At 35.1% G+C, this 23,235-nt stretch overlaps 1 protein-coding gene across 1 annotated transcript in view; it reads right to left on the reverse strand.

The window, feature by feature from the left end:
* Positions 1 to 23,235, reverse strand: part of GABRB2 (gamma-aminobutyric acid type A receptor subunit beta2) — a 240,461-nt gene that overhangs the window by 154,353 nt on the left and 62,873 nt on the right. Inside the window, exon 4 of the mRNA XM_055325413.1 lies at positions 5,416 to 5,636. Coding sequence (XP_055181388.1) covers positions 5,416 to 5,636 — 221 coding nt within the window. The remainder of the gene's footprint in view (positions 1 to 5,415; positions 5,637 to 23,235) is intronic.

Consider the following 23,235-nt stretch of genomic DNA (forward strand, 5'->3'; position numbering starts at 1 on the left):
AGAGACATGGGCAAAGGGAGAAGCAGGTTCCATGCAGGAGCTTGATGTGGGACTCGATCCCAAGACTCCAGGATCACACCCTGGGCTGAAGGCAGGCACCTAACCACTGAGACATTCAGGGATCCCCCATGTTTTTGCTTTCGTAATCAGATTTTTCTGAAATCTGATTTGCTAAATAACTGAAATATCATGTTAAATATTGCTATATGCATAATGAAATGGAAGTATATATCCCCAACAACACATGTGCCATACATTAGCAAAATCACAGGACTATGGGATTTGGGAAGATAGAGAAAAAATTTAGAAACACTTAAATGAGTAATTATAAGAATAATTAATTGTTAAAACAAGGCCTTTTAATTCTCTTCCTTGTGCAATTATTCATTTACTTTTGAAATCTAACAAATATCTCCTATTTCAAGTAAATAACAGTATAAAGTCTATGTAACATTTTTAATAATACCAATATCAGATAAATTTGATTTTTATCTGCTAGGGCTTTAGCTGGATTCATTAACAAAAATCCAATATTTTCTATATCATTTTCCCTTGAAGTGTTCTGAAAATGATTTGATGGGGACAATCTTATTTGCAAAAATATATACTTAGGCTTTTTGAAATATTTCCTTTGTAAATTGCTAGGAATTTTGCCTCGTCAACTGGAAAGTCGTTTGTCACCAATTATCCAGCTGGATTACTCCTGAGAAAATATTCTTTCTCCTCCAGCTCTATCTCCTGACAGAAATCTCTAAATCGCATTGTTAAAGACAAGAGGTATTTGATTTTACGATCAAATTGGTGTAATTGAGCTATCAACCAGTCAAGAGTGAAGGTGAGAGTCTATATTCAAAGATTTCATTATTCTTTAGCTGCAAACTATAAATTGAAGTTTCAAAAAGGCATTATTCATAATTTTATTTAATTATTCCTGTGTCCCACAGATCTTATAAATAAGTTGAGGAACTTGATACACGATGAGACATGATGAGGAAAAGGAAAATCTTTTTAAGAAATCACACAATGCTAGATTAAATAATAATTACCAAGTGCACGTTACAAACGAAGCCCTGGCCTGGGGCTACAGGGCAGCTTTTTACAGGTAGGTATGCCACTTGGGTCTCAAGCCAGGCATCCATTTTCCTTGCTCCAGACTGCATGTTGCCAAATGCAATGGCTGGAGTTAACTGGCTCCATTATATATTTTCTTTAGTGGTTCCCTTTTTCACTCTAGATATGCCTGGGCTAGATGTTTCCCATTCTCTTCCACCCACTTGCTCACTGCCACTCTTCTGGTTCTACACAATGGACCTAGGGTCTTATTTTGTAAACTGCAGTAAAATTCTATAATATAATATATAATATAATATAATATCTTGATATGTGAAGCTTTTGCTTTGCCAGCCTTCAAATATCGCCACATTCATTTATTCATTAAATAGTAACAATGAACACTTATTATATACCAATTACTATGCTACTCCAAATGTATAGTTTCATTTTCTAGTCGATGTTTTATTATATATTCTTTTAGATTCATTAATTATTGATTCAGAGGATGACTGGACTGTAAAAACATTGCTATCATCTAATTTACCCCTTTGATTCACATATGAGGAAATTAAAACCTTTATAAGACACTCAAGATTCAAAAATAAATTTGTTACAAAAGTCCAAACTAAAACCTAAGTTTCATTATTATTATTCTTTTTTTAAAGATTTATTTATTTATGATAGACATAGAGAGAGAGAGAGAGAGAGGCAGAGACACAGGAGGAGGGAGAAGCAGGCTCCATGCCGGGAGCCTGACGTGGGACTCGATCCCGGGACTCCAGGATCGCACCCTGGGCCAAAGGCAGGCGCCAAACCGCTGAGCCACCCAGGGATCCCCATTATTATTCTTTATTAAGGAACTTGGTTGCATTGCCCACTTGTGTTCATTTATGTATCTGAACAATATTTAAACTTTGTTCTCTGAATCTCTAATTCAGTTATCAACCAGAAGAGCACTGGGATAACTGAGAGTAAGCTGCTAATCTGTGCTTTTGATGATGAGGGAAAAAAATCCAATCAGAATTAAAATTGTTAACATCTAGCCTATAACAGTAGCACCTAAAATGTTTTCCTTATTTCTAAATCTCCATCTCCATTTTCTGAGCTCCTCAAAGTCACTGTACCTTAATGCGAGCTTGCTGAGTGGCTGCTGTGCTATTTCTCAAAACTCCTGCTATCCAAACACAATATATCAGCATGAGTGTACTCAGAGCTCCTGTTGTGTAGAGCCAGACACAAAAGGCCACTCATGCAAGACAACAACTGATTTCATAAGGAGGTTATCAAGGTTTTAACTGAAGGGCTTTGACTACTCCTTCCTAGGTTATGGCTTAGCCTGGTTGTCTATCGTCATGGATCCCACCCTCTGAGCCACACATCCTTTGAGATATGGTAATCTCATTTCAGACATAGCTTCTGAAAGTAGATGTCATATATAGAAGATTCTCTACCTCCAATAGATCAGAAATATCATTTCTTGGCTATAGACTTTTAAATCTTGAATATTTCCTAGATATTACAATCAGATATTCCCAGGTCTCTGGAACATAGCATTTTTCCATTTCCAAATTTTATCATAAAAATGTTCAAACCTACAGACAAATTCAAAGAACAGCACAATGAATACCTATATACCAATGACAAAATTAAATAAGTACTGGGGCACCTATGTGGCTCGATATGTAAAATGCCTGACTCTTGATTTCAGCTGAGGTCATGATCTCAAGGTAGTAAGATGCAGCCCTGCATCAGGGGCCTGCTTAAGATTCTCTCTCTTCCTGTTTCTCTGCCCATCCTCCTACTCTCCTTCTCTAAAAAAAATTAAACAGGCATTAATATTTGGTATACTACTTTCTCCTTATGTTTTATTACCTGACTATTTCACTGAACTAAACCGTGCAAAAGAAGCTTACTCAGATCCTCTGAATGTTCTCTTCTCTGGCTCTTTTCTCTCAGCCAATGCGTGTGAATGTCAATGGAAGAGGAGTTTAAGGGTAAGTAGGAAAAGAGACCATGTACAGTGGAATCAACCTTAGCAATGGTAATTTTAATTGAATTTGCTTTATTTATATATTGCAAATGAACCTCCTGGAGATGAAAAGAGAGTATGTGGTCTGCATTAAATTTCTAGCCATGAAACAAATCATTCTACTATTTATCAGTAAAAACTGGAATACGATACCCGTAAATTTCCTGAAAAATCTTGTTACCAATTTCAAAGTCAGCATTAACAATACAACTGATAGAACAATTAAAATTCCTGTGCCTTCTCTGTCAGGTAGTGTTAACTTTGCAAATGTCAGATGTGTTCAAGACCCCTTGTTGGAAGAGGGGATGGGAGAGTGATGATTTCCTATCACTCTGAGTTTGAATTACAGCAATGTCATATAGTGCGTCTTAATGATACAAGAGAGCAGTAATTGATGTTTTTGTCTGATTATATAATAATATAAAGAAGCCAATTCTTTCTCAATTCCAAAGACAGTCTAATTGTTGATTTTCCCATCCTGATTGTTGAGTTTCCCATCCATTCAATTTTGCATATCTGTGGATTCAGAATTAATTAATGAACTTTATTGAGCACATTTATGGTGTAGGTGCTTTTTCAGTGCTGGGTATACCAAGGAGAATACAACTTGTTCTCTACTTTCAAGGTAGGTGTTCCAAGGAAATGGGAAGAGCTCAGGGTAATTTCTGCATGATTGCTGTGCAGATTGATTTGCTGAGCAAATGCCTCCAGCACTGGGTCTGGTGCTTAGCCAAAACTTGCCACTTGCCAGTTCACTCTCATTCACTATAGAGTGGGTGTTATTTCTATGCCTCTTTCCGCCTTCTTCAGGATTCTGACCACTCTATGAGCTTCAGTCTTAAAAAGTGTGAATCAGAGCCTCTTTTGAACCCCCATCTCCTCCATAGCCCACACGGTCACCCTCTCACCATTCTAAATACTTTATAGATAATTCCAAGTGGTAAATTTAGCACAATGTATCCACTAACACAATTCTTTCCATTAGTGCTTTCAATGTCCATCACTGGTGAATCTTTGCCAACACTGCCAGTCAATTCCTTTCTCTGCAGCTTCTCTATTTTCTAAAACATGAATATGACTACTGCTCATATCCAATCCATCTTCTTACCTCCAGTGGCTGACAGAGTACACACATGCTTTCTCTGTGCCCTACCCTCAACCATTCTCCCTTGGTAGTCAAATGCCACTCTCTCTAAAAATATGATAAACAAAGCAGCTGGTTCATAAGCACCCTAGACAATGTGCCAGTCAGACACACTGAATATATCAGGTAATGTAAACAGGACATGACAGATAAGAAAAATGAGGAAATAAGAAGCATCCCAGTGTAGTGGTTAAGAGCTGTGGCTCTGAACTTGGATCTCAGTTTGAATCTCATCTTTGTAGCTTATTTGTTTTGATTTTAGGCATCAGCCTCGGTTTCCTAATTTGAAAATAAAGCGCATAACAGTTTCTAATCTATGAAGTTGCTGTAAGGATTAATTATAACAATGCATGGAAAGCATTTAACTCAATATTTGACCCTTAACCCCTAATGAATAATCCTATTGTTACTACCATTATTATAATAAGATAGCCACACATGTATATAAAACAGATCAGAGATATTTGAATGTTTCAGAATTTAGTTTCTTCCCGATAACTCAGAGGAATCCTTTATGTTGTAATAATGCAATTTTCAGAGTAAGATAGATATCTTTTTTTTCCATTTTCTTTCAGGAAACTATCTATTGCTTCTATACAAAATAAACTTTAAAAAAAGAAACTGTCTTAATTTACAATCCACCCTCACCTTAACAGAACATCACAATAATTTTCTGACAAAACGTACATTTACTAGTATAAATTTATTATTAATAAACATGGATAAAAACTTTATTTATTTGCAAATCTGACTGCTCCTTGGAGGGTAAGAAGGCACAAAAAGCCTCCTGTCATCAGAGGACCAGACCCAATTCGTGCAGCTTAGGAGAAATTTATAAAACAGAGCATCTGCCACACTCAAACAAGTATTCAGCATTCAGAATTTTTCTGTTGTATGGAAACCCTATATCTCAGGTTTCTTGATTGTTTATCCTTACTCCTTAAAGAAAGCAGCTTTAGGATCAGCAGCTGATATTAGGAGATAATTCAGAAAAACTTATTCTTAGCTAGGGCTAATTCCCCTTGTAAACATGCTCCCCTAAGCTCTCAGATGTCTACTGGATAGGAGATTTAACTGCCTGTGACAGAATTGAAGGAAGAATAAGGAAAACAGTACAACATTACTTTCCAATAAAAAACAATAACTATTTCATTCAGGAAAGTTCAATTTTGAAATGGACACTACAAACCTGAGGCCATAAAGAACTGTCCCATCTGGATGTAGGCGTATCATACGGTTCTTGACAGTCACTCCATGTACAAATGACTTCTTATCATTCAGGAAGTAGGTATCAGGCACCCAGAGCTGGTCTGCCACTCTATTGTCCAGAGTCAAGTTTAAAGGTATTACATTATAGGACAACCTCTTATCTCTCCAGGCTTGCTGAAAGTACATTGTCAAGGTATAATCCTGTGAATATGAAAAGAAAATGGTTATTTTGTACCTAAATACACTTGGAAGATAGGCAAACACTTTAGTATTCATAAGAAAAGAAAACATACACAACCATACACTAGAAACATATACTATTCACATGTAGGCAAATATGAATTTATTAAATCCTTTCTTACTCAACAACCACTATGTGTCAGGCACCATGGTAGACACTGTAAATATGGAAGTGAAGAGAACATATATCCTTGTGAAATTTATTATATGTTACCCAGGAAGAAAGATGGTAAGGACTAACTAGTTAATTAACTAGTCGTTCCCAAAGTGGGGTACATAAAATTGTTTTAAATGGGACACAATACAACTGTAAAAAAGTGGTTAATTTCTTTACAGTAAGAGTTTGTCAATGAGAATCCTAACCAGTCTAATCAAAGTGATATTCCCAGGAGAGGTGACATTTACAATGAGACTGATGTAGCTTCTTGGCTGAACAATATTAATGGAGTCAGTATTTTGTAAGAATTTTAATCCCAGGATTCTGAATCAATAGGAGGCTCTCAGCTTTGGAGAAACAACGGGTTATTATAAAGTGAGCACTGGTCTTGGAGTCCCAAATCCAGCATTTTTCAATTATTTCTAGCATGTAAATTTATACAACTTCTTTTTGGTTAAGTGTCATTAACTATAAATGGGGATTTTAATACATACCTGATCTAAGTAGAAGATTATTATGATAAATGTATAACTCAAATGCAATTTGTAAACTACAAAAAGCTATATATTATGAATAAATCATTTACATATACAGTGACATGTTTTATCTATTAGAAGCCTATGGGTACATTGTAATTGCTCTCTCACTCTCATTTTAATGACTTAATGAAAGACCAAATATTCATTTGAAAAGATAATTACCATTCTATTTTAAAATCAGTTCACAATGCCCTACTTGAGGGCTTTTGAAAAAAACAGAATCATGTATAAATTATCTCTGTAACCTGAGAGCTAGCACAGTCCTAGGGCACAGTCCTAGTGAATGAATGACTGAGAAGTGTAGAATCAAACTTCTATTTTAACCAAAGATACAATATCTTCAAGTTATATCAAATAATTGTAGGTGAAATTTCCTCTAATGGATCAGTTTAGTCAGTGCTCTGAAGTGTTCGGTAATACTCTTTCATTAAAAAAAATACTATGAGGATCTCTAGAATAGCATCTTGATTTATAATAAAAACAACCTTGTAGGCTTACGAATTAAATAACTAGAAAAAGGAAAAGGACCAGATACATTTTTTTACATGAATATGTTATAACCTAAGAAGTAGGACATAAATAAAATAAGCAATTTATATGATGCTTAAGAAAACACATTTTGTTATTTCTAATTCTTGGAGATAAAATTGAAAATGTGATTATTACCTCTATTGGAAGATAAAGCTATTTATGCTTTTTTGATAATAAACCCTTTTAATATTTAGGGGAGATAATACTGTTTGGAAGGTGCTGGAGTTTATCAGTTAACTGAGATGTGTTTGGACACCGAAACTGTATTTTCTTTGGGCCTAAATAAATGGTACCACCTTGATAACCAGTGTCATATGCTAATTCTTGTTATTTGTCAGCAAAGCAAAGCCTGCTAAGAAGTGCACCCAGACACTCTAGTAAGTCTGCTGTCTCATCACTTTTCATTTTATTTATTTTTAAATGACACACCAAGTAACACTGTCATGAATAGAAGAAACTCCTGAATCTAAATAAATGTTATTGGACTTAAGAAAGAGTAGTTCTCTGTTCCATCCTCTCTTCCAAGCCAAGATAAATCCTTTGAACATTCACATAAAAAGTACATCCTTTACATTTAACAACCCCACCTTTTGGAAGTCGTTTCACAATTGGTTTATTCAAACTGAAAAAAAAATACAAAAAAAAAAAAACAAAAAGAACAAAACAAGATAAGCCACTTCTGGATACTTCTCAATCCATAGCATTATCATGCAAGAAGGATCTAGACAATCACAACTAAAATCAGGTGACTTTGCTGAGTAAGATGCAGTAAGCCCACTACAGGCTATTTCTCCCACTAATTACACCTAAATATTCTGGAAATAATAAAAAAGAAATGAAAGAAGAGAAAACCTTCTTAAGGACTATGAAAAAATAATAGTATGTATATTGGGGAGGGAATCAAAATGTGAAGAAAGATCATTCCAATGGTGAGTTTATTGTTTGTTTTATTTATTCTCCCTCTTTTATCTCATTAAACCCCCACACACACGTAGCCCAAGGCAAATAAATAGATACACCACGTTCCTGGATTTGAAAAGTACTGTTAAGATTTTAATTCTCCCCAAACTGATCTGTAAATAAAATTCAATCCCAATCAATATACAAGTAGGATTTTTTTATAGATACGCACAAGTTGATTCTAAAATTTATATAGAAAACATAAAAAAATGAGAATAGACAAAACAATTTTGAAAGGAGAGGGCAAAGGTGGCGGACTATCTGATTTCAAGACTTAGTATTAAGTTACAGTAAGACAGTGGTACAGTAGTAGTGACAGAAATATAGGTCAATAAATAAAATAGAAGAATCTAGAAATAAACCCACATAAATGTGCTCATTTCAAATTTTCTCACAAGGATGCAATGGCCATAGATTGGAGAAAACATGATCTTTTAAACAAATTGTCTGGATCACAGGAATGTCTATATGTAAATAAATAAATAAATACCCTTACCTTACCCATACTCTACACCTTAACAAAAATTAATTCAAAATGGGTCACAGACTTAAATATAAACTGTAAAACTATAAAACTCTGAGAAGAGAATGTAAGAGAAATTCTCTGACTTAAAGTTAGGCAAAGACTGATATAAGCTCACAAGCACAAGCAATAAAACAAAATACTGATAAATTGGACCTCAACAAAATTTAAAATTTATGTTCCATGAAAAACACTATTAGAATAAAAAGACAAACCACAGATTGGGAGAAAATATTTGCAAATCACTCATCTGACAATGACAGATATCCAAAATTTATAAATGTCTAAAAAATTCTCAAAACTTAGTAAACAACCCCATAAAAAATAGACAAATGATACCAATGAAGATACATAAATGACAGATAAGCAAATGAAGTGATGCAAAAAAACATCATTAACCTATTAGAAAAGCTAAAATAAGGGATGCCTGGGTGGTTCAGTCAATTAAGCATCTGACTCTTGATTTCAGCGCTGGTCATTGAGCCCCATTTGGGCTTCATGCTGACCACGGAGTCTACTTAAGTTCATTCTCTCTCTCTCCCTCTACTTCATTCCCTCTCTTAAAAGAAAAAGGAAAGCTAAAATAAAACATCAAAAACCAACTGACAATTCCAAGTGCTGTAAGGATGCAGAGCAACTGAAAATCTTATCTATTGCAGGTAGGAATATAAATTATCAGCCATTTAGAAAACAGTTGGATAGTTTCTTATAAAGTTAACATACATTTGACAAACGATCTAGTAATCTTACTCGGGTGAACAAGTATTTATAGCAGTTCTATATTAATTGCCAAAACTGGAAGCCGTTTGGATGAATGTTCTTCAGTGGATGAAGAGATAAACCAGTACATCCACGAAAGAATACTACGCAGCAACAAGAAAGAACAAACACTGGATATAAGCAACATCATCAATGGTTTTCAAATACAGAATATTAAATAAAAGAAGCCAGATTCAAAAGGATACAAATTATATGACTTCTTTTATACAACATTCTGTAAAAGGTAAAACTATAGGGGCAAAGAACAAATCAGTAGTTCCCTGGGATTCAAGATGGGAAAAAGATTATCTATAAAAGGCCAGCGTAAGGGAATGATTTGGGGTAATAGAGCTATCCTGCATCCTAATTGTGCTGGTGGTCACATGACTAGGCATTTGTCAAACTCATGAACTGTACACCAGAATGAGTGTATTTTTACATAGGTAATTTTTTTAAAAATAAAATTTAAAACTGCTTTAAAAAAGTCTGTAGGGTCAGACCCACTCAGGTTCATATCCTAGACTTTATGTTCCTCTGTTCTGACCTTGAGTGAATCTTCTCTTGTTTCTGCACGTTTTCAACTCAGAACAACAACTAAAGTTAATTAACTTAGAAATTAAGGTAAACAAAACTGCTTTGACATCTGTGAGGGAAAAGCAGGCTAATGCTACAAACTAAGTCTCTTGCGTGCATACTTAGGGACAAACGGCCCCATAAGGATGGGCTGAAAAGACTCCCACTAAACAGTTATAAGCTCACAATTCCTCATTGGTACGATGAGGCAGCTGGACTAGGGAGTCCCCAAGGCTGCTTCTAGTAATAAAATAATTTCTTTCGAAGAAATGCTTTGTTGACTTTGTGTTCAAATGCATATTGTCACTTTAAAATCTTCTAAATATCTAAAATATTTCTTATATTTGTTTTTTGCTATCTTTGTAATTAGTTTTCTAATACAAAGATTCAAACTTTTCCTGTTTCTTTGGCTTACTCTTCTAGAAAAGGTTATAGTATGAAATAATTTGTGTGCATATTTCTTAACTATTTTATTATTTTGCAAATTGCTTATTCATGCTCTTTGAACATTTTTCTGCTTGAGTGTTTACTGCTTGCTATTGGATATTTTGAAATAGAGATAGAGGTAAATGATACAGGCAGAGATAGATAAAACATTCTTCTTTTGCTGTTTTCTTTTAAATTTCTTTTTATATTTATCTTAACTTTATATTTTGAAACACACTAGTACAGAGTTTCACACAGCTTCTTCTAAAATTAACATTTTACAAAACCATAAAACAGTATCAAACCAAGACAATAACATTAATGTAATACTATTAATTAAACTGTAGACATTATTAGAACACTACCCATTTATTCACCAAGGCTTTTTTACTGTTTCAGGATCCATTCCAAGATCCCATCTTTCACTTAGTTTTTATACTCCTTAGCCTCCTTCAATCTGTGGCAGCAGTTCCTCTTTGATGATGTCTATGCTTTCAAAGAATTCTCGTCATTTATTTTGTTGAATATCTCTCAGTTTGAATTTGTCTGATGCATGCTTATGATTAGTTTATACCATTTGGGCAAGAATATCATCCAAGAGCATCATATAAGGGATACATGATGTCAATACGTCTTATTTCTGATGATATTAACCTTGAACAGTTGATTGAGGTTGTATCTGACAGGCTTCTTTATTGGGAATTTGACATTTTCCTTTGTAATTAACAAATATCTTGGGGTAGACACTTTAGAAGTGTGAAAGCAGTAAGAGTATTAGGCTGACTTCTATAATCACTGTGTTTTTTTTTTCCTGCATGCTTCCAAATTTCTATTTCTCTTCATTCACCTCAACCTGAAACAATGTATTCAATCAATTTGACTGACAATGCTTAACTTTTAATAAGACAAACCAAAGGAAGTAAATACCAACATAAGCCCTTTAATGTGTTTTATTATTAAATAATGAGAACTATCTTCTTGAGGATCATTTTTCGACACCTTCCTTTCACAAACTAGTGGAATTCTCCTGGTTCCTGCTCCCAACTATAGACTTCCACTCTGGATGTACAATGTAGAATCTTATCCTATCTTAAGTCTGCAGAGTACACTCTGTGGTCTATACTCATACATAGGCCTGATTTGCTGTTCAATTACAAAGCTTTAGCATTCTCTCTATCTTCATTTATCTCTATGGTTTTCCATATGCTGTATTGTTATTGTTCTCTGAAGATCTCATCTTTTCTAATCAATGGAGCTTTCCCTTTCTTCTTTCAGAGCAAGGCTATGTATATGAGAAAAATTATAAATGTAACTAAAGGGGCACCTGGTTGGCTCAGTAAGGTTGAGCATCTGCCTTTGGCTCAGGGTGTGATCCCGGAGTCCTGGGATTGAGTCCCACATCGGGCTCCCCACGGGAAGCCTGCTTCTCCCTCTGCCTATGTCTCTGCCTCTATCTCTGTATCTCTCATGAATAAATAAACAAAATCTTTTAAAAAAATAAAAATAAACTTAATTACATCATTTTCCATCTCTTTATGTCCTTTTCTTTAGTCTTCTGTTTGGGGAAAATATACTGGGGTAGGAGGGTGATTTCACATGTGTTTACTCTGCCATCTGAGGACATAAGGACATCTATCAGTTTATTTTTCAATGATCAGGGTTTAAAGTTTTTTTTTTAAGATTTTATGATCCCAGGATCATACCCTGGGCTGAAGGCAGCACTAAACCGCTGGGCCATGGGGGCTGCCCAGGGTTTAAGGCTTATTTTCCTCAGTAATAATGTGTGGGTTATTTAATATGCTTTATTTATTGGAACTATAGTCTCTAAGCTTGACAATAACTGCTACTGTGCTAAAATCTTGAGCTTTCCGGATTAATATTTTTTCTTGAGATCTTCTAGATATTGTTTTGCCTCTAAAACTAGATGTTTTCAGAGAAAAATCTCTTTCTCTCTCTGCTTAGGCTTTCATATTTTTAAAAGAAAATATGATTTTGTGCTTTATCTTAATTACCTCTTGCTGAAATAACAACTGTGTCTAATATACTATCATCTGTTATTTTTCTTTAATGTATTATGCTAGGTCAAAGGTGAGGTTTTGAGCTAAAAATCTGACTTTCTGGCTTTTGTAAGACAGAGCTAATGTTTTTTTAAGACAGTAGAATCTGTGATTTAGGAACTGTAAGTTTAATTTAGGAACTATAAATGAAGGTGTCAAATAGAAAACAGAAGTTAGATATTGGTAAATGGAGCTCAGAGGAATATTTTGGACTCAAGTTATGCACATAAGCTTGAGATACATATACATTTGGGAGACATAATGCAAGTTCCATGTCAATAAAACTCCATGACAGTTTGTTCAACATAGCACATTTATCATTTTTACTATCATTTTGGGCATAGTCTTTTATTTATTTTTTTTTCCAGCTTTATTTTTTTATTGATTTTTTTTAGTTTATTGTCATTTTCCCCTACTCTAATGAAATCTTTTTTTTATAAATTAATTTTTATTGGTGTTCAATTTACCAACATACAGAATAACACCCAGTGCTCATCCCGTCAAGTGTCCCCCTCCGTGCCCGTCACCCATTCACCCCCACCCCCCGCCCTCCTCCCCTTCCACCACCCCTAGTTCATTTCCCAGAGTTAGAAGTCTTTATGTTCTGTGTCCCTTTCTGATATCTCCCACACATTTCTTCTCCCTTCCCTTATATTCCCCTTCGCTATTATTCATATTCCCCAAATGAATGAGAACATACACTGTTTGTCCCTCTCCGATTGACTTACTTCACTCAGCATAATACCCTCCAGTTCCATCCACGTTGAAGCAAATGGTGGGTATTTGTCGTTTCTAATGGCTGAGGAATATTCCATTGTATACATAAACCACATCTTCTTTATCCATTCATCTTTCGATGGGCACCGAGGCTCCTTCCACAGTTTGGCTATTGTGGACATGGCTGCTAGAAACATCGGGGTGCAGGTGTCCCGGCGTTTCATTGCATCTGAACCTTCGGGGTAAATCCCTAACAGTGCAATTGCTGGGTCGTAGGGCAGGTCTATTTTTAATTCTTTGAGGAACCTCCACACAGTTTTCCAGAGTGGCTGCACCAGTTCACATTCCCACCAACAGTGTAAGAGGGTTCCCTTTTCTCCGCATCCTCTCCAACATTTGTTGTTTCCTGCCTTGTTAATTTTCCCCATTCTCACTGGTGTGAGGTGGTATCTCATTGTGGTTTTGATTTGTAATTCCCTGATGGCAAGTGATGCAGAGCATTTTCTCATGTGCATGTTGGCCATGTCTATGTCTTCCTCTGTGAGATTTCTCTTCATGTCTTTTTGGGCATAGTCTTTTAATCTGGGGCATGTTTAGAAAAGTTTTTCATTGTTTTTGTTTGGAATTTCCACTTTCAAAAAATATGATATAAGAGACTGAATTCAAAGATTAGGATGCCAGATTATTCCTCTAATTAATAACTTCTGTTTTTACCCCTTCATGAAAGAAAAGACTTTACATCTGATGTGGAAATTATCACCTAAGTAAATGCCATAGGAAGACATAGTAAGTGCATTCTCAACATCTTAAACTGTCACCCCCTTGAGAGCAAAGACTGTTTCTTACTCCTGTGTACACAGACAATAGTGCATACGTTCTGGTAAATGGCAGAACTACCATTGCCTGTAAAGTGGTGCAGATTTCCTTGTGAACACTTAGGAATATGTACAGAGGTCTAAATTGTGCATACCCTCTTTGTTCTGGTATTTATATTCCTAGAGATACTTGTAGAAAATAATTAAACAGTATATTTTGACAACTTTATTTACAATTACCAGAGTATCTTACTTGTCTGTCCCCAGTACTACAGTCTAGTTTAAATCATCATCACTTGTGACTGTAATGCCACTGTTATGTCTCTTTGTTTATAACCCTTGCCTTCACAGGATAGTAGAAACATAAAGCAGTTCATGTCTCCCTTGGTTAATATCATCTGGAAGCTTTCCATTGCACTTAGAATAAAACCCAAACTTACTACCATGGTCTTAAAGGATCCACATGTCCTGGACTCTGCATGCCTCTATCATCTCGCCTCCTACAACCTCTTTTTTTCCCTTACCTCAACTCACTAAGTTCATTTACTTAAGCCTTTTCTCTGTTTTACAAATACCCCAAGCTCTTTCAGCCTTACAAACTGTCTTAACAATTGAGTAACTGGAAAAGTTTATGTACTTGAGTGTAACTGGCTCTTGCTCTAGACTCAGAGCTCAACTCAAAGATTAAACCTAGTCAGCAGGCTCTTTCCTGACCATCTTCCTCTCAATACCAGCAGTCTTATCACACCCCTCATTTCTTTTTTTTTAAGATTTATTTATTTATTCATAAGAGACACACACACAGAGAAAGGCAGAGACACAGGCAGAGGGAGAAGCAGGCTTCATGCAGAGAGCCCGATGTGGAATTCGATCTCAGAACTCCAGGATCCTGCCCTAAGCCAAAGGCAGACACTCAACTGCTGAGCCACCCAGGTGTTCCACATCCCCCATTTCTATTATGTTTATACCACTGACCATTTTTTCAACTAGTCCTATTTATTTATTGGTTTACTTTTTTTATCTCTCCCAAGTAGAAGGTACGTTCCCTGAAAATATGAGGCTTTCTTGAACTTGTTTATCACTGTGTTCTCATGTCTAAAAAAAGAGTTTAGCAAAATAGCAATACAAAAACTATCTAGTGAAATATTTGAAAGACTGGATAAAAGACAACACATAGACATTTATCTCCCCAAGATACTTATTCCCATATTAACAAAAAAATAATAAAGAACATAAGCATGGAACTGAGTAAATATAATATAGTACAAATATATAATGGAATACATGCTGGAATTAAAAATAACATTGTAAAAACATTTATTGACATAAATAGATGTTCTCAACATATTATTATATATTACTGTTTTTAAAGAATATTGCAAAAAATATGCACAAAATGGTCCCATTGAGAAATATATAAATATATATTGGGAAAAGGTGTCTAAAGAAAATATAAACAGTGGCATCTCAGTATGGTGAGATGACAGATTTTTAATTATTTTTGTAATCTATATTGTGTTTTATAAATATAAATTATTTCTTTTTTGTTTTATTCAAATTCAAGTTCATATAGTATAGTGTGTTAACTAACATTACTAACATGTAGTGTGTTATTAACTAACATTAATAACTAACATATAGTGTGTTATTAATTTTGTGGTAGAATTTAGTGATTTATTAGTCACATATGACACTCAATGCTCATTACATCAAGTGCCCTCCTTAATGCCCATCACTCAGTTACCCCATCTCCCTCCACTTTCCCCTCCAGTAACCCTCAGTTTGTCCTCTGTAGTTAAAGTCTTACTATCTTCCTCTTTGCTTTTATCGTATTTTATTTTCCCTTCCCTTCCCCTATGTTCATCTGTTTTGTTTCTTAAATTCCATCTATGGGTGAATCCTACAGTAGTTGTCTTTCTCCAACTGATTTATTTTGCTTAGCAGAATACCCTCTAGTTCTATCTACATCATTGTAAATGGCAAGATTTCATTCTTTTTGATAGCTATACACACACACACACACACACACACTTACACACATACATACATACATCATCCACTATACTGAAATGGAAGTTTGAGTCAATGGATTCTTCCGAAAAGCTTTCAAAGAGACTACATTGTTTGCAAACTCCAAACTCCTCTTTAAGGTCTGTTCTACTCACTTCACCTCTCTGCATCTCTGCTTTTTCATCCAAAGTGAATGAATACAAATTAAGAGTTACAGAATTTTCAAAGTTTGAGTTTCAGATGTTCTAGGATTCTGTATCATTCCATTTTTCTTCAACAAATCACGCTCCTGAACTTTTTGTTTAAACTAAACTTTTCTATCTCCCCAACACATTTTTACTTTCTACTTTATTCTTTTCCCTGTGCCCTTCCTTGCCTGCCTTCCCAAATCTGATCTATTCTCTAAGCATTTAGAGGACTCTCCCACTTCTTCCTCTGCCACCATCCTTGTTCCCCCTCTGAATTCTTTAATGCAGTGGTTTGTAGCATTCTAAGCATTGTTGAATTGGACTCTTACCTATTGTGATGTTATTTAGAATAAGAAGTTAACCTCCCTAAATAAACCATATTGTGTTCTCCGAAGTCAGAAACCATGCCGCCACTTATTTACAAAGTGTTTCGAGAATCTTCTCTTTAACATAATTGATGCCTTATAAATACTCATGGACAAACTAAAGCTTGTTCTCACTTCTTCACTTGTCCTTATGGGTTTCAAATTTTGATTCTTTAACCCTCCTTTACTAATCACTACTCCTGAATCCACCAAGGAATTTGTTCCCTCCACTCACAGGCATTTGAGAGTGAGTTTTCATCCCCTTCTCACATGTCTCCAATACCCTCAGAGCTACTGTTTTTTGTTTGTTTGCTTGCTTGTTTGCTTCAGTTTTTTATAGCTCCTTGAATCCTACAGGCAAAGTCCCCACGGCCGAGAATGAGACTTTATGAAGGACACAATTATCTATCCAGAGCAGAAAGAACTCAGAGAGAAGCACAAATATTCCCACAAAGCCCTTTCCACATTCCTAGCTCTTTAAAATGCTCTCTGTCTCCCACATCTGAGCCCACAAATTGCTGATCCAATTATAGGTCATGGCAATATTTTCACATTCACAACCTCCTAAACTAGAATGTAATGGAGTAAAACTCAGCCTCCACTTAATAGAAGCCATCACACCAGATGTTCAATTGCAGCGTTTCAGAAGAAATACATGGCTGCAGCTCTGACTAATTGCTAGAGACACATTCGGGACATGAGAGCTGCACCTAAGATCACCCATAAGGGAAGTCTAAGTTCAGAAGTGACTGATTATTTTCTTGTATGTGAAACTAAAATCCACTAGTCAAGACAATGAGCTTTTCCACTATTTTGCTTAGTTCACTTTGCATTTTATGACAGACTAATCTTTGTAGTGATGACGGGACTAATTCCAAGGATTGCTAAAAAATTGAGGCAGTATAACATTATCTCTCCCATCTTAATATATAATGCACCATCAGTAGGAAACTTAGTTCACCCTGAGATAATCAACATCAAATTTACACTTTGTGTGTATGATTTGTTCCCTATAATTTTGTGCTTTTTTTCTCTCAGTTTATCTCAAATTATTTTAAAGTCTTTCCCCAATTTTTATACCCAACATGGGTCCTTGGCTAACACTTTTACATGCATTATCTCATTAATCATCATAACAGCCTTATAAGTTATATATTAGATGTATTTACTACTTACTAGCTGCTGTGAAATTTTGAGCATGCTATTTAACCTCCCTGAGACCTCACGTTCTATAAAAGAAAGTAAATCATAGTCCCTATTAGCAAAAAAAGTTCACATAAGGAAAAACGATTAGTAGAATGCCAGCTATAGATTAAATGTTCTATAAACATTTTCTCCTATTATCATTATTTTCATTTACCCATTTTCCAGGTGACACAGCTGAAACATGGAGATGCCTGGGTGGCTCAGTAGGTTAAGCATCTGCTTTCAGGTCAGATCATGATCTCAGGGTCCTATGATCAAGCCCGAATAGCATAGGGCTTCCTGCTCAGCGGGGAGTCTGTTTCTCCCTCTCCCTTTGCCCCTCTCCCCCTCACTCATGCATGCTCTCTCTCTCAAATGAATAAATAAAAACTAAATCTTAAAAAAAATAAAAACATGGATATGTGAGTCACTCTTCCAATTGTCACTCAGTCAATAATTTTCTAAGCCATGATTTGGTTAGGGAAACCTCTGACCATGGAGCCCATGTTTTTTAGTACTGTAATGAGCTGGCTCTTGAACACTGACCTTACTGCCAGTTTTGATTGTGAGTCATCATTTCTCAACATTGCTTCTTATCTGCTCCACTCCTTCCAAAAAGTGAGGGAGGAAATTATATTTCTCTCTCTCTCTCTCTCTCTCTCTCTCTCTCTCTCTCTCTCGTCTCTCTCCCCGAAGTTACATAGAACAACAAAGAAACTAGAAGAATCATGGGCATATATAAGTTATTTCTCGAGGGGAAAAGGCAAATGTTGATCCCTGAGAATTCTCTGGGATTTAAATACTAAATATGCACGTATTCCTGAATAAAAATAGATTCAATTTTACACAAAAGGTGATTTCATTAACTCCCTTTGACCCTACAGAATGATTAAAATAGCTTTGGTTTGGCAGAGTGTATACCTTACTACTGAGAAGCCCAAAATAATCAGAGGGACTGTAGGGTACGATCTATAGTAATGCACTTATTCAGAAATAATTCAACTGGGAAACTATTTTCAGCAAAATAAAGCATGTTTAGCTTAGAAGAGAAAGAAAAAGAAGAAAGAAGAAAGAGAAAGAAAAAGAAAGAAAGAAAGAAAGAAAGAAAGAAAGAAAGAAAGAAAGAAAGAAAAAGAAAGAAAGAAGAAAGAGAGAAAGAGTAGGGAGGGAGGGAGAGAAAGAGTAGGGAGGGAGGGAGAGAGAGAAAATAGTGCTGACAAGGATGTGGAGAAATTAGAACTCTTGTGCACTCTTGGTGGGAATGAAAAGTGATGCAGTTGCTATAGAAAACAGTATGGTAGTTCTTCCAACCCTTAAAAATAGAATTACTATATGATTCAGCAATCCCACTTCTGGGTATATATCCAAGAGAACTGAAAGCAAGATCTTAAAGAGATATTTGCACATAGCAGCATTATTCAAAATAGCCAAGAGACCAAATACCCATTAATGGATGAATAGTTAAATAAAATGTAGCATATACAACGGATTACTTTTCCACCTTTAAAAGGAAGAAAATTCTGACACATGCTACAAGATGGATGAAATTTGAAGATATTATGCTAAGTGAAACAAGTCAGTCAGAAAGAGACAGATAACGTCTGAGGTATCTAAAGTAGTCAAATTCATAGAAATAATATAATGAAGTTTTCTTGGGACTGGGAGGATAAAAAATGGTAGAATTGTCTAATGGGCATAGTTTCAGTTTTGCAAGATGAAAAGAGTTCTGAAGACTGGTGACACAACAATATCAACATACTTAATACTACTGAACCATTCACTTACAAAAAGTATATCAGGGACACTTAGTTAAGTTACCATGTGCAAAAAATAATCATTTTATAAAGCAATCACTTGCTTTATAATTTTGCATTTGTATAGAGTTATTTCATAAACCCACTTTTTACATGATATTTTGTAAAAAGATAAAAGCTGCAACTATTATTTCTTCCTCCTTTTGCACAAATGTATTGAGTAAAAAATTAATGTTACAAAGTCTTTGTTGCTACAGGATACAGAAAGATTGGTTTGACTGAATTAATAGGAAAAATTTTACTTGATATATGTAGATATATTTAAAATCATCAAGGAAAATTGCATTTATGGCCACTTGACATGACACTATTAAGTTATTTTTTAAAACTCACCTTGAATAACAGAAGTTACATAAATATCACCATTCTGTTTTCAAATCAAACAAATTCATAGAGTTACCATTAATATAAATTACTACTTTGACCAGATATTATATAACTGATGGTGTTTTCAAAGTGATCTTTGACATTTCTAAGTTTTAAGAATTTATTTTCAGCCTATAGCATATTGGCCAGTGGTACACATTACTATTGAGTACATCAAAATGAAATTATTTACAAGATGCTTCTTGAGTTTTTGATCTCCCATGGAGTTTCCTACAATGGCGCATTAATCTGTCAGTTGCAAAAGAATACCTTTGGAAGAGATTTTAGGGGGAAGGGAATGGGCAAACAAATATTCCACACAGCTTTCCATGAGCATTTGTCATGATTGGCTATAATGTATTCTATATCATATTATGTTTCCTTTCAAATAAATTTGTCTTACCTTATTTATGCATATTGCAATTGTGGAGCCTATCCTATTTGGCTATTTTAGTTTTTCCTTCAATTCTAAGCAGTTGATTTTACAGGAAAAGAGAGAAATATGAGGAAGTGATAGAGACAGAAAGTGCTATGTAGACCCTTTTCAATATTTTAGATGCTTATTTTTGTTCTGCTCGGCATGAGATAGGCTCATTCTTTCTGAAGCAGTAGCCTCTGAAGAGATCTGACAGTATTAAAAAGAAAGGACATTTTAAAATAAGTACACATCATTGCTTTTATACCTTTGACAAGCTTGTAGAAGCTGAGAAGGCCAATCTGCAGACCCAGGCTGGAACAAAGAGAATATGCTTAGTCAATGCCTCCAAGAGAATGCCTGATGTGCTAAGATGAAACAGAAATGCACATGATCACTTTTGGAGGCAAAGCCAATTAAAACAAAAATCTGAGAGGAAAGTGGCATTAGGCACAGAGCTTTGCCACTGCCCTGTCTGTATCATATATTCTTAATATTTACTGAATGCATCAATAGGCCAGGATTTCTGAGGTCAAATGGCATCCTTCTTTCTCTGAATATGATTACCGCCTACATTTCTGCCGTTGCAAGTGTAGAGCCAGAATTTGATAATCCTTTTAATTTTTTTTAATTTTTTTTATTTTATTATTTATGATAGTCACAGAGAGAGAGAGAGGCAGAGACACAGGCAGAGGGAGAAGCAGGCTCCACGCACCGGGAGCCCGACGTGGGATTCGATCCCGGGTCTCCAGGATCGCACCCTGGGCCAAAGGCAGGCGCCAAACCGCTATGCCACCAGGGATCCCAATAATCCTTTTAAACTGTGCATCCTAACATCCCATTCTAGTCTTCGCCCTGCATGATGTATAAGCATATTTCTCAGATTTTTGAAAAATATGCTTATTGGTTTTTATTATCATAAAATTAATTATAGAAAATTTGAATACTATGTAAGCATTATGATAAAGAAAATTTAAATAGTTCAAAATATTACAATCCAGAGTAACTACAAATATTGGGCCTTTTCTTCAGGTAATCTTCTCAATGCAGTGCTCCAAGTATTACAAATTTATGGTCTTATCCTACAGACACACACACACACACACTTCATAATTCTTACAATTTATCAAGCTAAGCCCAGGACTATTTTTCCCAACCCTCCGACCTCCTCTCTCTTCATTGTTTTTTTGAGGCTAACAAATGCAAGCCAGTACAATGTGTCACTTTCTTAACCTGGTGGCCCTTTTCTCTCCTTCTGTCACTCTGGGGAATGACAAAGCCCCCAAACGGAAAGAACCAGAGTCCCTAGGGCACAGTGAAAAGGAAAGCTGCCTGTTCAAAAAGGAACAAATGCACTCATTTGTTCAATGAGTGATAAATAAACTTCTATTGTGTTAAGTCAGTTACAAAAGCTGGTTTTAGCCTAATGCTGCAGAGAGCATAGGTGTTGATCTATTAAATTCATAGATTTTGACAGAACTGGAGTTTCAATGACTAGATTACCTACTTTCTGTGCAGCCTCCAACAAGAGGAGTCTTCCAGCCTCCTATGCACATTAGAGATAATGGTGCTTATCTTGATTGAAAGAACTGAAAGTCGTGACTGAAAGAATTGAGATGACTTTATAGCAACATAGTTACTGTGACAGTTTTCAAAGTCCAGCATCATTCCTTCTTTTTGATGCCCTTCAAGATCTCAAGAATCTCAAAGGCTGTCTCATGCAGAAAGAAGCAACTTTAATGTGCATTAATACTGATACTGCCTTATCTAAACTAGTTAAGTTGATCTTTGAACCATCATCAAATCTATTTATAGCACAGTAGCTTTCCCTATATAGTGTCAAACCTACAATCCATCTTAATTAGGTGGTGCCCTTTCAAGATGAGAAGTACATAATAGAGAATACAGTCAATAATATTATAACAAAGTTGTTTGGTAACAGATGGTGACTACACTTACTGTGGTGAGCACTGAGTAATGTACAGAATGTATAGAATTGTTGAATCAATGTGTTATAACCTGAAACTAATATAACACTGTATGTTAATTATATTTCAGTTTTTAAAAAGTGGTACCTCAGAGGCATGAGCATGGTCATATTAATTCTTTTAAAATACATACTTTGCAGATCAGTGACATAAAAGTCCATTGATCCAATGTGTCTTATTAAACATAGAAGTTTGAGAAGATTATTTTATTTTGAGTTGAGTATTTTTTCCATGTTTAATTGCCACCTATGAAGAAATTTGAAGAGTGGACAACAAGTATTCTTTTTGACTTCAGATTCTAGATTTCATTATATTTCTTACTTGACTGTGCTATGATTTTTCATATATATCATCAGTCTGGCCAAAATGTGTTCTACAAAATAGTTCTATTAAGGTGTTTCTCATGGAAAGTGTGGTATGTTCAATTGTGTTAGGAAAACACTACATGCATTCTATTTTTTTCTTATGGATTTGCTTATTACTGAGAAACTTATTAACCTTATTCATTACTGAATTTCTCAAACTCATTGACCATGTAATAAAAAGAACTAGCAGAATTCCCATTTACATGTGATATTTCTGTGTTTAGGAAGGACCTCTTGATTTTTCTTTCTTTCTTAGCCTGCAAACTATACCAAGACAAAGCTCCCCTATATCTTACTTACTGCTGTATTCTAGGAATGAATAGAGAACCTAATGCATGGCTATGTTTCAAAAATGATTCTGGTTGAAGGGGCAGAAGGGTTCTATTATTTAAAAATTGGATACAATCAAGAAAACAAAAACAAAAAACAGTTAAGTTAAATATTCTATAAGACTATTATCTCATCAATGAGTCAGTACTATTTTAAAAATGGGATTGAAGTGGATTAAAATAGATTTAAGATGAATAACTCTCAGGTACATGTTGTAATCTTGAATTCAGACTTCTGCTTCAGGAAAGCCCACTGCTAACAAAAACTTGAGAAAAAAATTAATACAGTATGTTAAAGAGCAAACATATTAAAATAAAAAGTAGAAGTTTTGCTATTATAAAATGTGGCATAAAATAGTATAAATATGTACGTATGTATATATATATTTATGATTTAGACTAAATCAGGATGAAAATATAGTAAGGTGTTAAAAGTGGTGGGATTTTTGTGATTTTATTTTCTGATTCCAATCTTCCT

This window comes from Nyctereutes procyonoides, unplaced genomic scaffold (genome assembly GCF_905146905.1).
Source record: "Nyctereutes procyonoides isolate TBG_1078 unplaced genomic scaffold, NYPRO_anot_genome, whole genome shotgun sequence".
Taxonomy (NCBI): Eukaryota; Metazoa; Chordata; class Mammalia; order Carnivora; family Canidae; genus Nyctereutes; species Nyctereutes procyonoides.